Genomic DNA, 18,650 nt, shown 5'->3' with positions numbered 1-18,650 from the left:
TCTGGACAATCAGGAAAGCTACTGGAGATTTAAGACCTTAAAGAGGTTGGGGCTGGAGCAATAGCATAGCAGGTAGGGCGTTTGCCTTGCATGTGGGTGACCCGGGTTCGATTCCCAGCATCCCAGATGGTCCCTAAGCATCGCCAGGAGTAATTCCTGAGTGCAGAGCAAGGAGTAACCTCTGTGCATCACCGGGTGTGACCCCAAAGAGCGGGAAAAAAAGAGAAGACCTTAAAGAAGTCAAAGAAAGCACCCAGATTTGAAATGACCAGGCTCTTCCCCAAAATTCAATACTTTTGAGGACCTGCCTTTCCAGACTTCAGTGCTGGGAGCACAGCACATTCCTACTCTTGGTCCTGGAAGGACGACATCACTGAGCGCACACATACACACACTGGCTTGCATACATGAACAGATTACTCCAATTCTTCCCTCATTCTGCACCGAGTCCAAATTCAGAACTGACACTAGTCTCTGCAGACAGTAAAGGAAAAATGTGACAAAGATTTTCCAGCTGGTGCCTCCCCTCCTCCTCACATGCCCTCTGCACATACGCGCACACAGCAGATTCTATGCACGTCTCCAATTCGCGGCCAGTTTATGCACCATGACATCAGTGCAGCATAATGAGCCAAGTTTAAACTCCATCTGGGACAAATAATGTCCAGGCACACTGTGACTTCTTTTGTTTATGTACACTGACTAAATGTGTCTTGGTGGTAATGAACTAACTCTTCAGATTTAGTTCCCAGTGCCCCCAAAACAATATTCGGCACCCCTGAAGCCACCCATGCCTCCAGCTCTCTTTCCAAGGCTATGCGTAAGTGATTTTTAACAGAACACAGGATTCTGAAACATATAATTAACAGCGTGAGGAAAGCCCCGGTCCAAGAGACCTGTATTCATTTTAAAGGAAGAAAAGGAAGAACTCTGTAGCCAACGGTATGGTGGCGTGGCTCCCGTGACAGACCCTGACCTGCTTAACCCTGGGATACCCCTCAAGATGGAATAAGCAAAGGAGAGAGAATCAAGGATGGTGCCTGGAGCCAAGTGTGCCCGTCCTTCTCTTGGAAGAAGAAAATTAAGTTTTTGAAACATTCTGACTTGGCTTCATAATTATAAATTCAAAACAATCAAGTCTCACAAGTTTTTTTAGATTTCTAAAACAAAAATACCCACAAACGTGTAACTCTGGGGTAATGTAACATTTGAATAGAAATGGAAAGTGGATGGGGCTGGAGCGAAAGCACAGTGGGAAGGGCATTTGCCTTGCACATGGCCGGCCCAGGTTTGATTCCCAGCACCCCATAGGGTTTCCCAAGCACCGCCAGGAGTAATTCCTGAGTGCGGAGCTAGGAGTAACCCTGTGCATTGCCAGGTGTAACCCAAAAAGCCAAAAAAAAAAAATAAAAAGAAAAAAGAAAAGAAAGAAATGAAAAGCGGGCTTGGGGCTTGGAAGGGGACAGGGGAATTAGACCAGAAGGCCTCTCCAACAAACTCCCAGGCAGGAGAGATTTAGGCCAGCGCCCACTCCAGTGCTCTTCTTAGGGGGCAATCATACTCCCACCCCCACCCCGGTAAAGAAAGCAGCTGCTCCCTGCTAACCAGGCCTCAGGACCTCATTCTTCTCTCCTCCTCCAGACTCCAACTGTGCTTGCCGACATAGGCCTCCCATGGCTACTGGATACCCCATTTTCTACTGTCCAGAACCAGGACCGCTGCCACCTGGAAGAATCTGCATGAAGCACCTAGAAGCCAACACACAAGGAAATTCTTTGTGTGGGCATCTTGGGATCACCGACTAATGCCTAATTCCATTTTCTCTTAACCTAGTCACCTGAACAATACACTAAAGACAAGCTTGGCGGTGGGCAACTACACTCTCCTCTAAAAAGCAGGACTTAGTCAATTCAAAACCCCTGGGATTTGACAGCTGAAAGTATTTTTCTGACCTCTGGTTCTTTCTGCAAAGTTCATCACCACCAGAGGGCTGAGAGATAGTACTGTGGCCAACCCAGTTCTATCACCAACAACCCGTATGGTCCCCAGAGTTCCACTAGGAGTGATCAGCGAGTACATAGCCAATGGGGCAAAGAAAAAGATGGCCAACTTTCAGGCTAGGGGAATTACTGGGCACAATGTCTGTCTAGAAGGATTTCCACACCTCAGAAGCACACAAGGTGGTCACTAATAACTGTGTTCTTATGCCATGAAAAGAACAAAGAAATCCAAAGTGCAACTAAAACCCTGTCTTTCCAAAACGACTAATTCAAACCCAAGCAAAGAAACACTCAAATGCAGGTCTTCAAGGTGAGCAGTACACTTACAAAGTAACATTTAAGTTTTAGGTAAATATTAAAAACTTCCTTAGACACCAACATTCTTTCAACATCAATAAATTCATCTTTTTCTTGATCAGGGCACTAAAATCTCAGGAAAGTCAACCTTACAGGATCCTTTACTTTTGTTTCTCTCTTAGATATAGGATGACTGGTGTCATTGACTCCTTTCAAGAAGAAGTACACACTTGGTGTGACAGATATTTCACAGCTCCTGAACAAACACTCTAAATTTCTTTTGTTTAATTTATTTATTTATTTATTCATTGAATCACAGTGAGAACAGTCACAAAGCCTTTCAGTTCAAGTCTCGGTCAGTCATTCAATGATCAAACACCAGTCCCTTCACCAATGCACATTTTCCACCACCAAGAACCCCAGTATACCCCCCCTCTCTGACCCACATCCCGCCTGTGTGGCAGATTTCCACTTTACTCTCTCTCTCTCTACACTGATCACATTCAATATTACAACAAAAGACCCAACATTGTTATTTGGAATTTTCCCCAACATTCAGACCTGTCACAAAGCCATCATTAAAAAATTTGTTTTCTATTGCTGATTATGAAGAGCATATGATGTTGCGTGGCCACTATTGTGGCCACGCGAATTTGGATTTCTGATATTTTAGTAATAAACCTAGAGGGATTACTGCCAGAAGCCCCTGGGTTCCGAGATTGGTATGTGTGCCTCTGGGATCATGGTGACACTCTAAATTTCAAAGCTCAAAGCTCAAAGTAGCAGGGTGTGGAGAAGCAGGAAACGGAAAAGTGGAAAACTTTCAGTGCCTTTCAAAAAGAGAAACTGGAGAGTCAGGGAAGTAAAAATGGATGTGGGTACCTTTCTGTTTAGAGAATACTCTCCATCACTCAACTCCACCCTCAACTGATATCTTGGTATTTGTTTGAGGGACACACCCGGTGCTGCTCAGGGCTTACTCCTGGTTCTCTGCTCAAGAATCCCTCCTAGTGGGACTCAGGGGGCCATCAACGGTGACAGGGATCAAACTCGGGCTGGCCTCATGCAAGGCAAATGCCCTACTCTCTGTACCATGGCTCCAGCCCAGCTATCCTGGGTCTTTAAAATGAGACCATTCCTAAGGCCAGAGAGACTGTTTGCAGCATGTGCCTTGCATGCAGTCAACTGGAGTTCCATTCCAGCAACCCATATGATTCCCCGAAGCCCCCAAGAGTGATCTCTGACCAGGAATCACTAGGAGGAAGGAAGAAGGTAGGAAGAAGCCCTGAGCACTACCGGGCATGGCCCCAAAGAAACAAAATAAAAACAACAGCCAAAAACCCAAAAGATATTATTCCTAAGAGGGCATATAAGCCAAAAGAATGACTTCCCAAGACATTCTCTGCCATTCCTTTAAAAATTCATCTTATAGTCCAATATAGCTCATTTTCACTCAGGATTTAAATCACCCAACAAATTATAAATGACAAGTCATTCTGTAAATATGCTTTTTGTGTAGCCTTTAGGATAAGGAGATAAGAAAGAAGATGGGTCTAAATAGTTCCATCTGCCAATGCAAAACAAAAACTGGAATGGCAAAAATCAGAAAAGATGAATGACCTACATTACTCAGGACAACTGAGCTACAAACAGCACCAACAGCACTACCCATAGCACATGCTTCAGTGTGTCATGGTTTGTCCCAGGAGGCAGAACAAATACTCAGCATTCCAATAAAAAGTCCAAACAATCTCCTAGCCAAGGTAGTAACATGCTTCAGTGCTGAATGTCTGTAACTACTTAAAAAAACAGAACATTTTTATGACCCCTCAAAGCTAAAAGTCAAGGAACATTAATGGATACTAACACAAGTCCATTTCTCCAAATCTAACTTCTGCCCCACATTTAAAATGTCCATTTCTATGATTTTCATTTTTGGACGTTCACAGAAACGGAACCCTAGTGCTGGCTTCATGGAGACTCTCTAATCAGCCTGCCCTTCAACTCAACCAGTTACCTCCAGTTCTCGCTACCAACACCCCATTCACTTGCAAAGCAGAAATCATGCAAAGCAATTTTGTAAAGTGGGACAACACATTTTAATAAAATTGCCTGTCTACTCTGGTGCACAGAGCAAGAACCGGGCAATAAGGAGAGGACCCCGAAGAAACAGGGTCAAATTACTCTGTTTAATGATCATTCTAGACACACCTGCTGCCCATAAAACATACTTCTTCTCTCAGTAATGATCCAATCTGACTGTTGCCTTTTAAGGAAAAAAAAACCCAGGGCATGAAGAGTAGAGTTGTGTATGGATTCTGTTTCTTCTGGAAGCCCCTACAATGCAGCAACACTTGACTGGAATAGTAGAATGAACCAGAAATTGACTAAGAGGCACCTAGTTTCTGACAAGGGCATTTTAAACGAGAAAACTAATATAATCTCTGTAATGTAATGGAGAAAGCTAAATCCCAGATTATCTAAATATAATACTGTGGCACTTCAACAACTGGCTCTGTGGAAGGCTGTTTATTTTTAGCACCTGCATTTGGAGCTTAAAGATTAATATCACTAATTTTAGTCCTATTACTGTCATATTTGGAGAACAATATATAATTTTTATGTATCCATATTTTCAATCAGTTAGAAAAAATATTGAGAAGAGTTTGAAAACATTGTAGATATGTTTTTTTTTTTTACATGGAGAACTGTGCCATCTTTTTCTCCCTGGGTATTCTTTCTTAATGCACCGTGAGTAAGTTACATCAGGGACTATCACATAACATTTGACATGACAGATATAGGTTCAGAAACAAAAAAATCATAAATGAGAGATTGGAAATGCACTAGGCAATGACAGGCAAAGTTTACTTTTGCAGCATCCTGGTTCAAAACCTATGGAAGACTCAAGTTTAAGAGACTTACGACAAAATATAGACATGCATTGGTATCTCTGCCCTTAAAGCTCTTAAAACTTTGCCTTCTGTAGTTCATGTCCCCAATGTATACCGTGGACAATGAAACCAAGTTGCTGGCATCATTTCTTCTGCCCTTTCTATGCTTTGATGAGTATTCAATAAGGGGCCACTGAAAGCAAGATAAGAAAAAAAAAAAAGAATGACACGTGGCTCCCAATGTATAAGCCCTGCTCACTGGAACCTTTGACAAAGCCTTATAAACCAGAGTCTATATCACTTCAGTCTGCAAATCGTAATCTAAGTATGCAAGCAAGAGGCTTAATCCCACTTCATAAGTATGATACACAAAGCAGGTACCTGAAAAACCTTCCATATTTCTGCTATCTTTAAAACACAATATGCATGAGCACAGATGCAACTTCAAAGGCAGGAAAGTTAACAACTCCCCGGTTCTAAACCCCGATGACCACAGAGCCCGTGCAAGTCTAGGAACAGCATGAAGAGGGCTGAGCGCGGACTAAGGAAGGCATTTTCCATCATGCCCAGGCAGCTGCCGCTTTCCATCAGTCAACTGTGGCCAAGTGGGAAAAGCAGCCCAGAGATCCTAGGTCTTCTGAATTTTCCCAACAAAAAATAATCAGGTATTTTATGTAAATCTTCCCATTGTAAAATAAAAAATAATCCACATATTTTTTATAAACCATAATTTTTTCTTTTTAATGCCTATACAGCAAATGTAGTGCTACAGCCCATTTCCAAGTCCCAGTTTAGATTAATTCAATTAGCTCATCCCTTTCATCTGTCATCCACTCTGAAAGATTGATTTAATGCCACCTCAGACGCCAGGCGCAGATGAAACAAGAGACACAGCCCTTTTCTCCTGGAGTTTACCCTGCAACCAGAGAGTCCAACACTGCAATAAGGTGAAAACCACTATGATATGAAAACTATCAAAGAGCTGAAGATTGCCATTATTTTGCAATGCAACCTGGCCATGCCAGTGTTTTCCCTTAATCCTCTCTTTTTTGAAGGCAGCTCAATTTCTACCATCCGAAGGATGCTGACTACATCTCGTATCTTATTATTATTGCCTTTGGCTAACTAAAATCTGAAGTGTCTCTCAATCCAGGCAGCTCAAGGCCGTCATAACTATATGTCATAAGTTGCAATTATTATGGGTGCCACAGATAACACCCTCTGATAATATGGCATCAACATGTTTCTTTATACAGAGATCGTGCATACAGTATGCCTTTTGGGGGGTCTTTGTAGTGAGTGAAACTGGCAAAGCTGAGGCCGAGGACTGTAAATCCAGAATACAGCCCTGCACAAACTGACACATGTTCCTACTTGTAAGGAGGGATGCAGAAGCAGCAATGAGGCCTCAACTCTTGGAGAGAGGCTCTGGATGAGGGGCATACATGATCTGCACCCCCAAATCAGATGTATTTCTGAGAAATAAACATTAAGGGACTAGGGGTGTTGCCAGATTGGTAGCATCAGAGGACAAACAGAATAGGGACCATCCAAAGTTTCAGAAATCATAAAATGTGCAGGTACTTGAAGGTCTTAGTGCCCTACAGTGAGTTCTTAGGTGAATATACAATTCCCAGGACTGTAACTCATTTCCTAACACAAACAAGCCCTGAATAAAAACCCTAGACTTGGGCAGAGTCTATTTATTCAGAGTCAGCCGCTCCACATACACATTCCTGAGACTAGCCCGTTTGTCTCCCCACCAATCCCACAGCCCGATCCATCCTAGAGCATGTTCCATTCTGCAGTCCAACAGCGTTCTGTGCGCATGTGAAAATGCAGCCTGTATTGTAAGGAGTCAGCCCTGCACAGCTCCCCACTAGATCCCCCATTCATTTTTGGCCAGAAGAGTGTCTTGCTTATGTTGTGTCGCCAGCACTGAATACAGTGCTGGCATAGAATTCCTTTGAGAAAAATGAGCTTTGTAACTGTGTATCTCACTGTGATTCAATTAAAAATGAATTCATTAACTTAATAGCACTGTCAATAGCACTGTCTTCCCGTTGTTCATCAATTTGCTCTAGCGGGCCCAGTAACGTCTCCATTTTTTTTTTGACTTGTTGTTACTGTGTTTGGCTTATTAAATACGTCACCGCCACAAGACAAACGCCCTACTGCTGTGCTATCGCTCCAACCAAAAACATGAACCAATCAGGGCCAGAACACTAGTACGAGGGTTAAGGTGTTTCCTTGTACATAGTCAACCCGGGTTCAATCCCTAACTCCACATATGGTTCCCTTAGCCTGCCAGTAGTGATGCCTGAGTGAAAAGTCAGGAGTAAGCCCTGAGAACTACTGGATGTGGCCCCAAAACAAAAGAATTAAAATTAAAATAAACCAATACCTTTTTCAGTATTCAATAATTCAGTCATAAATCCTACCCGCTCATCCTCTGTTTTACCTTAAATCTAAGAGAAGCTGACAGTATCTTGACATCAAAGACCTTAATAAATATGAATGACAGAGAACATTAATGGCAGTTTGCAATAGGAACTGTACTGAAACATTTGCTTGTGACAGACGTTCCTATATAGCATGATTCTGAAGAGTCATATCCAACACTGAACTTCCTAGCACCTGCTTTTCAAATCCAACTTTTGGGGGCTAGAGCAATAGCACAGAAACCAGGGCATTTGCCTTGCACGCAGCAGACCCAGATTCGATTCCCAGCATCCCAGACGGTCCCCCAAGCACCACCAGGAGTAATTTGGCCAGCCTAACTTTTCCTATTATATTGTTGAAAGAAAGTCCCTCAATGAAAAGATGTTGTTAGAAGCAGGGGGAAAGATTCAAGGACATGATTTGCAGATGAGAGTTGCAGATTCGATTCCTGTCATCAAATACCCAGCACTGCTGGGTATGGTTTAAAAGTTTCTCAGGAAAAAAAAAAATTAAGGCATCATTATCTAATGTTATTCAGAATAATAGTTGCAGTCCCTTCTTTGACTGCCACTCCCCCCTCTCATCTGAATATTCTTGCTTTTCTTTCTGGGCAAACTTCCCAAGAACTGTTTGTTCATTTTTCCACAGTACTAATTGTAAAAAACTCTTTGGGTCCCCTTGACAGGGCAGCTATTAGTATATTTCAAAAGTAAACCTGTGTGGTAAGAGGATTTGAACTTCTGAATACAAGAAGGGAGCTGGCAGGGGAAATTTATTAAAAAAGATATTAAGCAGAACAGAAAAGGTTACTGGATTAGGGGAAGACACGCACCGTGAAGATGAAGAAAGGCCGGTGGCAAGCATCTGAACATGAAAGTATTAATATGCTTAATAAGCTGTCTGAAAATGTGTTCTCAAAAGAATGCTCCAGGAAAACTCAGGCCAAGTATTCTGTCTAAGGAAAATAGAATTTTGCAAAAAGATGAAATAAATTGAAGGTGGGGGGTGCCTTTTATGGGTGATAAAGGGATGGAGGGGGCTACTACTTAGTAAAATGAGTTGACAATGCTGACCAAAAGGAAGGAGGCAAAGTCAAGAAAATTAGACATGGCTGTGGACACTTTCACCTCCTGCCTTCCAGGGCAAGCTTGTTAGCATCGCTATCCTTAGCTGGCAGGAAAGACATTTTCTGTTTATATTTAAGACAATCTAATTCCTGAAGAAGCAGTATTAGCAATTAATAAATATCTGGGAACTTAGAAGTGAGGGAAAAGAGCAAGATTGAAAAATACATAAAGTATGATAAACATTTGCTAGGTATCCAGTACATGCTCAAAGCCAGTCCAAATAAAGAGGAATCTAATTTTTCCCCAACACGGCAATCCCCTCATGAACACACACAGGGATAGAGGCAGAAAGAGAACAAGTGGTATACCACCCTCATGCTGGTGTGTCAGAAAAGAGATCAGCAAATTGGTAAATTCTGTTAACATTTCTGTTGTCAACCTCATCGTTTTCTTTTTTGGAGAGGGGGTGAGTTTGGGGGGCACACCCAGAGGTACTCAGGGGCTATTTCTGATTCTTTACTCAGGAGTGATCCCTGGTCATGCTCAGCATGCCATACTGGGGTCAGCTGCCTACAAGATAAATGCCTTAAGCCCAGTACTATATCTCCAGGCCATGGTTTTCTTAATAACTGGTAGTACCGTACTGTACTGTCCTCCCGTTGTTCTTCGATTTGCTCAAGTGGGCCCAGTAACGTCTCCATCGTGAGACTTGTTGTTACTGTGTTTGGCATGTCAAATACGTCACGGGGAGCTTGCCAGGCTTTGCCATGCGGGCGAGATACTCTTGGCAGCTTGCCGAGCTCTCCGAGAGAGGCGGAGGAATCAAACCTGCATAGCCCGGTCGGCTGCATGCAAGGGTAGTTTTTGTAATTCCTCAGATTATTAAAATAATGGAATCATAATAAAAGTTCAAAACTGGACTGATGTTTCCTTTCTTATGCTCTCAAAACTAACTCGTACGTTTTTAAATCTCTAAGGGGCGCTAAAAGTGTAACAACTAATATGTAATTTCCAGGTTCTGAAAACACTGGCATAGAAAGCAATATCCTAATTACTGAAGGAAGTACATTAGCTATAATTCAGATGGCTATATAAAACTCCAATAGAAACCCAAGTTTTAAACTTAGGATCAGCAGGCAGTTACACATAATAAGGAAACTTTATTTAATTATGTTGATCAACCCAGAGGTAGAAGAAATTCTGAGAGAAGCAAAAATTCTTTATTTCAAAATCAGTAGTACAAAATAAAGTACTTCAACTTCACCCTAGACATATCTGGGAGAAATGAAACAAATACACCCACACAAAAATTTGTGCAAATGTCAATAACTATCAAGAAGCAGCTATTAGATAATAATAACAATAATAATAATAGACAATCGAAATATCTATTAACTGGTAAATAAACAAAATGTGGCATACCCACACAAAAGCTGGATAATCTAGCTTTAGAACTAAAAAAATGACATAAAGTACTGATACATGCTAAAACATAACTAAACCTTGAAGATACTATGCCAAATGAAGACACAAAAAGCCACATACTAGATGACTTCATTTACATGAAATGACAGTTCTCTACGAAGTAGATTAGCAGCTGCCTAAATAAGTTAAGAATGGGGATGACTTCTAGAGAATTTATCTTCCAGGCAGTAAGTGTCCTAAATTGAACTGCGATCATGATTGCCCAAACTCTGTGACTAGAGTAATGACTAACCCCATAGATGTGTCTATAAACTTCAAGAAAGTGAAGTACAGCCTATAGACTGAACCTCACTCTAGTTTTATAATGAAGCTGTTGTTTCTATTCACAACATGATGCAGTTGCTATCCTTACCTTATTCATTCTGTAGTTGTAATAAATTCTTGTAAAGCTTCATTCATAATTAGAATGGCATTTGGGGAGGGGGCAGTTCTCAGGAAGTCAGAGGGTCTCTCCCATCAATACTTGGTGAACCAAGGCAATAGATCAAATTGAAGGGTCAGAGGATGAAGTACTGTTCAGACCCAGTGTGGGGGGAGACCACCAGGGGCCACCAAGGGTGGCTGGGGTCTCCAGGTCCATACCCAGGTTGTGCTGGGCTGGGGGGGCTATGTGGCACTAGGGGTTGAAGCAGGGTTGAGTGCCTGCCATGACTCCTAAGCCCTGTACTATCTCCACAGCATGTCTTTTCATCGGTAAGAAAAGAATCATCCTCTTCCTACTACCTATCTAACATGACAAACCAACGTCTCAAGCTTAACGTGACTTTAGATAATGAAAATTAACAGTGTGTCTTACTCAGAGAGCCAGAACAGAGCAGCTAATCTTGCCAAGAACTCGACCTAATTAAATCCAGAAATCACCAGGGCAGAAATCGGGAGGTGGAGGGGGGTGGGAACTAAGGGGTTTTCTCATTACTGTGGTGGTTCTTTTGCATATAGAGAAATGCTGAGAATGTCCTCAGTACAGCTGCAAAGTATTCAGAACCCTGTAAATACACACTGGGTAAGGTTCACTTTGCACTCACTCGCAGGAACGCAGCAGAATCTCACAGCCAGTGCTCTTGACAAAAGAGGAGTTGAGAGGTGGGTGAAATGCCACCTTCCATAAAACAATCCCCCGGCAGTATAGGAAGATCTTCCAAAAATGTCAGCATGCACTGCCTTCTCAGGGATGTCTTCTGTGTCCTGAGTCTAGCGCACAGATCCAGGGCACATCAGGAAGAAGCAACAGTGAACAACAAATACCAAACGGGGCCCAGCAAGTGTTCGACACTCAGGCAATCATGGATGTTCCAAACTGCCTGTGCCCTCCCATTGGTCCTTGTTCTTTTTGGTGACTTGCTGTCCCACCGTCCTTCGTCTCTGCTATTTCTCCAACATTTTAGGTTTTGCTAGCTCCTTGGTTGAACTATCCCTCGAACCCCAACTCCCATTCCACAAAGGGGCCCTGTGGACTCTGTCACAGTGAACTAGGCCAATGTGAAGTGTTTGGATTCAAAGTAAAGAGGAGAGGACCTAAGGAATGAAATAAAAGATAGGGTTGGTGCAAAAAGACGATGAAAAATTTCAGGCACTAACACCTGGGTTTAGCCTCAGTGGAGAAGAAGCAGCATCAAATCACAGGCTACACTGTGCTTGGTCTTGTTAAAAGGGCTGTTGCACACACACTCTGCCCAGTTAATAGCTGTGCGCCATAAAAAGCAATCCAGGGTTAATGTCAATCAATTGCTTGGCACACACACATACATTCATGTTTCTATGTCAAACCAGACTGACTTACTAGAAAGACTGCAACATTTTCTTCCCATGAGACTTTCTGCTTTTAGAATAAAAGTACTGCATCCTGAAGAACCTTGATATTTGAGTGTTTATGAAAAGTGAAATAGGTTTCCCTTTTTAGACGAAAACATTCTCAGATGAAATTAAAATGAAACAGATAAACCAAAATCATCAGGCAGCTTCTACTTAGACTTGAGGTACATAAAAAACAGGAAATGCCACAAGACCTTATGTTTGTCCACTGTCTTTTCAGACAAGTCACATCAAATGCAAAAAAAAAGAAAGTCTACTTCTGACGGACAAACTGAAAAATTTCTATGACTAAGGGTGGCACAGACCGGGTCACCAATAACAGAAGGCTGCTCTGTGAAAAATGAATTATGGAAATGAGAGTCATCATCCAGATACAAAAAAAAAGACAGCATGCAAAAAGAGTATGGACAGGAGTTTCCATATGACCTACATGCACAAGTGAGAATTGGATGACTACATCAGGAGAACGGTGTCTCTTTCCAAGTTCTAGTTATCGCTGAAAACTGAGCTCTTTCTCATTCTTCTAACTTGTAAAAAAGATGGAAAACACTGAACACTGCACCTTGAAGTCATGGAACTTAGAGACATGTTCGTGAAAGGAATGCAGCAGCAAGAAGTCAGAGTGAACTCAGCACACAGGGCCAAGGCATGCCCTGTAGAGGCATTCCAGGTAAAACATGATTTTAAGTTGGCAGTGCTGTAATGCAGTTTCTGCTCCGAACAGGTCACCCAGCAGGACTGCTGCGTATCAAGTGCTTTTGTGGGGGGCAAAATTAAAATCGGAGTCTAGTGAGGACTGTCCGACTCTGGTGAACCACTGTGACTTGGAATCCAGCAGTGGGAGCAGAAATGGAATCGATCAGGCCACACCCGGCTTCAGCAGCTGCTCCTGTGATAAAGCTGACAGAAGCTGCCGACACACTGGAGAAGGCGGTGAGAGATGCTAGGGAAGAAACCTGGGGGTCAAGAGGAATGGAGACGAGGATGCAGGGGCTCTACTTTACAGATGTGCTGCAGTCAAGGGTGTAGGAATGAGAAGAAGTAACTAGAGGGGGGTGTCAAAGTCAGTGAAGAGCTTCCGTTTCATCAGGTGGGCAGAAGGTATGACCCTCTATGTGATTAAGACCAATGACACTATTGCTCTAGAGGAAAGAAGCCAGCAGAGGAATGGAAGAAGTCAAGAAGGAAGACATCTACAACCGGTAAGAAAAAGATAGAAATTCATTCAAACTATCGAGCACCCGCTGGATGTTCTTTGTTCTTAAGAGGCTCAATCTAATGGAAGAGGGAAAGTAGTGATAATTATTAAGCAGCAAAATAAGACCCTATAGATATCTGTAGAAAGTATGAATGTACTTGTGATGGATAGAGGATCATCATACAAAGCTAAATTCAGGGAGGGTATAGGGGATGCATGCTAACATCACATGATTAACTTAGTTCAATTATTAATATAGCCTGAGTAAATCTTTCCTGAGCAACGGTTTCCAACTCTACTTTTCATAAAACTGGTATCTGTGCTTTGGTTAGTAAGAAAACAGTAAGACCCAAGTACAGAATAAGATTTAATCCAATAAATCTTAGATGCCAGAATTGAAAATTTAGTTATGTACATGACAATAGGCACTGGCAGCACTGTCCTCCCGTTGTTCATCAATTTGCTCGAGCAGACCCAGTAACGTCTCCATTGTGAGATTTGTTGTTACTGTGTTTGGCATATCAAATACGTCACGGGTAGCTTGCCAGGCTTTGCCACGCGGGCGAGATACTCTCGGTAGCTTGCCGGGCTCTCCGAGACAGGTGGAGGAATTGAACACGGGTCAGCCTGGTCAACCGCTTGCAAGGCAAACGCTCTACCCACTACACTATCGCTCCAGCCCAATAGGCATCGAATTATATTGTAATAAATTATTTGAATTTCTTTATTTAGATTCAAATAATACAGCAATTAATCATCATCAATTGACTTATTGATCTATTTTCTGATAATACCATTTGCCATTCCTTTAAGTTTTGTAGAAGTAAGCAATATGAATAAAATTTGTTATGCGCCTAATCAAATAGCAGGTTTGGTGGTGGGAGGGAAACTGGGGACATTGCTAGAGGAAGGCCACATTAGTTAGTAGGATTGATGTTCGAATATAGTATACCTGAAACAGCTTCGTAGACCAGTGTTTTAATAATATTTTGGGGAATTTTAAGATAGCACGGAGACAAAAGGGTATTTATTTTGCCTTCAAAATTTACAGGTGTAAGCAAACCCAACTTTTGATATTCAGTAAAAAAGAAACCTAAAGCTATCAGAGATAATAAATCTTTGATGTGTGTGTATAACTAAATATGTAATGTGCACATTTGTGTAAATGTATGTGGTGTTGAAACCAAGGTGTGGGGGTGGCAGGAGGAATACTGGAAACATTAAAAGGTAAAGGTAAAGGCCCTCCCGTTGATCGTTGATTTGCTCGAGCGGGCCCAGGAACGTCTCCATTGGAGACTTTGTTGTTACTGTGTCTGGCATATCGAATACTCTCGGTAGCTTGCCGGGCTCTCCGAGAGGGGCGGAGGAATCGAACTCGGGTCGGCCATGTTGGCTGCTTGTAAGGCGAACGCCCTACCGCTGTGCTAGGAAACATTGGTGATGGAAAAAGAAAAAAAAAAAGAAACTAGGGCCTTAAACATGTGAGGCATGTGCTTGACCCGTGAGTCACATTCCTTGATGCTCAAATAATTTTTAAAAGCTTCATTTGACAGTTAAAAATTTTCCCAACTGCTACATGAGTGACTTCAAAAAATAACGTGGTTTGTAATCTGAAGTAGTGACAAAGGAGAGTTACAGAAAGTGTCATGGTTTCTGAGCAACAGTGTGGAAAAAGCACTCCTAGAGCAAGGGCAGGGTCGCTAGCACCAATCCTGCTTCCCCACATCATCAATCTCCACGCACAACCCTTGCACCCACAACCCATCTCTCCACAACACTACCCCCATATGGTATTAAAATAAACCCACCCTCTGCACATCTGGCTTTGGCCAACCGGGCAAACCGGTCAAGCATAATATACAACATGAGTAAACAGCCATTGTATTCCAAAGACTTGTCCATATCTTCAAAACGATTCGCTTCAAAAATCAGACATTTCGATGCCTTAAGAATACTAACTGGATATGCTCAGAGTTGCTGTACTCAAAATACAAAAACAAACAAACCAAAAACCCACAGAATTGCTGATGATTTAAAAACTCATTTAATATTCCTTGGGGTTTGGGGGAGCATGGAATTCATCATGTTCAAACTTGGATCCTTAAATATCAGAATAAAACGACTCCTCAAGGGGCTGGAGCAATAATAGCACAGCGGGTAAGGCGTTTGCCTTCCACATGGCCGACCCAGGTTCGATCCCCAGCATCCCATATGGTCCCCTCAGCACCACCAGGAGTAATTCCTGAGTGCAGAGCCAGGAGTGACCCCTGTGCATCGCCGGGGTGAGACCCCCCCAAAAAAAAACCTAAAAAAACTACTGCTCAATGAATGATACCAACTAAACAACATGCAGAAAGTCTCACTCGCACTATACCCACCTGCTGAGCTGCATCTCCATTCACCATGTGAGGCATCATGGCTACCTCGCCGTTTAACAATGGGGGCAGCTCCAGAGGGACTTGGTCGGTCATCATCATTGTGACGTACATTCATGGAGAACTTCCCTCAACTGGCTTCCTGCAGAAAAAAAAAATCACAATATTTAATAAACTAAAAGAAAGAACGAAACAGACACACAAACACACACACAACACACACACACACGTTAAAAAAAAAATCGCCCCCTTGGGGCAGGAGTGATAGTCCAGTGGGGAGGGCATTTGCCTTGCACACAGCCAACCTGGATTCGATCCCTGGCATCCAATATGGTCTCCCCAGCATCACCAAGAGTGATTACTGAGTGCGGAGACAAAAGTAACCCCTGAACATCGCTGGGTATGACCCCAAAAGGCCATAATAATAAGAAAGATTTAAAAATAAAAAATAAAAATAAAAACTACCATTGCAGGGCCTGGAGAAAATACTAATGCCCTACAGCAAATAGGGTATTTGTTTTGCTTGCAGTCAACCCAGGCTCGATCCCCAGAACCTCACATGGTCCTCTGAAACTGCGAGGAGTAAGCCCTGAGCACAAAGCCAGAAGTAAGCCCTGAATACTTGCAGGTATGCCACCAAAACCAAACAAAAAATTGAGATCAAGCTGAAACTCAAATGACACTAATCTCAGAGTGTTGTGTGGGTCAGATCTTAAGGGGAGGTAAAGACGGGTCAGGAAATTATGCTGAACCAGGAGACCAAATGGACATGTGAACACAACCATGTGTGTTTCTTAAACACGAACTACCCTACCTACAGCAAGAGATCTTTAAGAATAAGGTGAGGTAACATTTTAAGAGGATGACAGCCCAAAACAAACAAACTAACTAACTAAAGGTGTCATTATCTCCTAGGAAATGAGCAAAGAGAATGATCTATAAAAAGTTTTTCTCATTAATGAGGATCACAACACTGTTCAGTAGCAGTTAATTCAAGCAAGTAAATAACGGTTAACTGCCTAAGCTGCAATTGCCCTTTCTAACTTTGCCATCGGTGTGGTAATGAATCATGTCCCAAGTCTCTCACTCCCATCAATTCCCTACACTGCACTGAACGTGTTGCATATTTGCATCTTTATCACTATGTATATCCGGGGCTTTCCCATAGCTCAGGCAGTACCAATGGCACTCTGTGCAGAAGAAGGGCAGATATCATTGTTTCCACAGAATAATTTAAGGCAAGCATTCACACAACAGAAAGCTCACATAATGGGTGCCAAGACATCTAGCTTTTCAATATAACAGCAGGAAAATAACAGTAGATCCCTACTTTGAATTATAACTTGTTCTTTACGAAATATTTACACAGCCTTCACTTACGCCTAAAATTTATGGAGCAAAAAGTTTAACAGCAGTATAAGCAAAGCAGGGTAAACACACACACACACACACACACACACACACACACACACACATCTTTAACTTCTCACAGAAATAAACTGCCATATGTAGTTCACAGTTAAAATTTCCATCATTCATAATAAAGTCTGCCCACATTTCAAATTCAAGAATATTCAGTCAATGAATTCTATAATACTCAATATCCAAATCAGGTAAAACAGGAGTCAAACTCTTTAATGAATATCTCAGAGAGCTGTGAGAAATCAATTATTTCTCCTCATTCCTAAACAAACCTGTTCTGAATATTAAAGAAACCCCCTACTCCAATCTCATCCAAAAGAAAGCCCTTCTCTGGAAGCATCAAATGATGCATAAAAGCCACCCAAGAGACTGTAAACTTTTTATTTTTTAAATGGGTAAAACTTTACACTATTCATTATAACCCCTCTTGGAGGAACTAATTATTTTAAGCACCAAGCAACGACGTCTTGTCCCAACTAGGGAAGCACATTCTATAATAACAGGTCTTATAATTCAGTGTTAATAGTACCATCATGCTGTTTTATGAGGCAATTACTCAGTTCCTAAGCAAATAAAAGTACAAAATGCAAAGCCCAATAGTTTGTTCTGAAGGAAACCAACTCTTTCACAATAAAATTAACTAGGATAGTTCCAGTGATACTCCCCTGACTTCACTGTTTGATTCTGGATAAGTCCAATGAGGGCATTCTGCTGACTGTCCATTCAGTTTTATTTTTAAGACCCAGTATCCTACTAGCACACAAGGAAAGACTGGCTACATGAAACAGGCCTATGTCTTAAGTGTAATGTTTCAGTTAAGGCTTCTTCAAAACTTCAATTGGGAAAGCAGAAGATAATTCAGTCAGGTTAAGTCTGGGGTGAATCAGCTCTCCACACCCTTCCATCTTGTCCTCACTCCTTCCTAAAGAAAGTTCCAGAGCACTTGCTGGTACGCAAGTGGTGCAGATTTCACTGTCCTCTCTCCTATCCCCTTGGCTATTGAAGGCCACAGCTCTCACAAAAGGACTCTAGTTCTAGTCATCCCCCACTAAAGCATCAGGCTGGAATCTCCTCTTTGAACAACCAATAAAGCAGTCAGAAAGAATTAGCTGATGTCAGGCATACGCCTGCATCCTTTTAACCTCCAGCTCTTTCCACTAGGCTGGAGTACAGTGAATAATGAGGCAGCTCTAGGGCTGGGGTGGGGATGGGGAGGAGGAAAGTCCTTCATCCATCAGGACCTCCTTAGGATGCTGCTATTTACACTACCTGTGGTTTCAACTCAACAAATGGACAGTTATTTCATTATTAGTTAGAGTTTGAGATGTAAGTCCAATCGAAAGTGCTATTTTATTCACACTTGTCATTGTTTCTTGGTAGAGGCAATGGGAAAAGAAGACAAGCAGAGGCATTGCTGATTCCCTGTCCCTAACACCAAAGATTCTCTCAACATCTACATTATGTCTTAATACCAACAATTCCTATTTGAGAAGTATTCCATTTGGCTTTCCATTAAACACAATATCACTTGCTAACAAGACCAGTCCCACTACATAACATCCTCACACACGAATGTCAAGCAGAAACTAGAGATCTAAACGTCAAGTTCAGCAGATGTGGGAAAAGGCCACAGACTGGGAGAATTTGGGGGTCCATAC

The 18,650-nt window shown here is 42.1% G+C and overlaps 1 protein-coding gene across 4 annotated transcripts in view; it reads right to left on the bottom strand.

Annotated features, from left to right (window-relative positions):
- FNDC3B (fibronectin type III domain containing 3B) overlaps positions 1 to 18,650 on the bottom strand; it is a 377,218-nt gene that overhangs the window by 276,977 nt on the left and 81,591 nt on the right. For 2 of the 4 annotated variants that reach the window (XM_056110627.1, XM_056110630.1), the window contains exon 2: positions 15,574 to 15,708. In XM_056110627.1, the coding sequence (XP_055966602.1) occupies positions 15,574 to 15,684 (111 nt within the window). In that variant the 5' untranslated portion in view covers positions 15,685 to 15,708. Of the gene's footprint in view, positions 1 to 15,573; positions 15,713 to 18,650 lie in introns of all 4 variants that reach the window. The other 2 variants (XM_056110628.1, XM_056110629.1) reach the window with 1 other exon arrangement.

The sequence above is a fragment of the Sorex fumeus genome, unplaced genomic scaffold (assembly GCF_029834395.1).
Source record: "Sorex fumeus unplaced genomic scaffold, SorFum_2.1 ptg000010l, whole genome shotgun sequence".
NCBI lineage: Eukaryota > Metazoa > Chordata > Mammalia > Eulipotyphla > Soricidae > Sorex > Sorex fumeus.
This window is presented reverse-complemented; position numbering and strand designations above follow the sequence as displayed.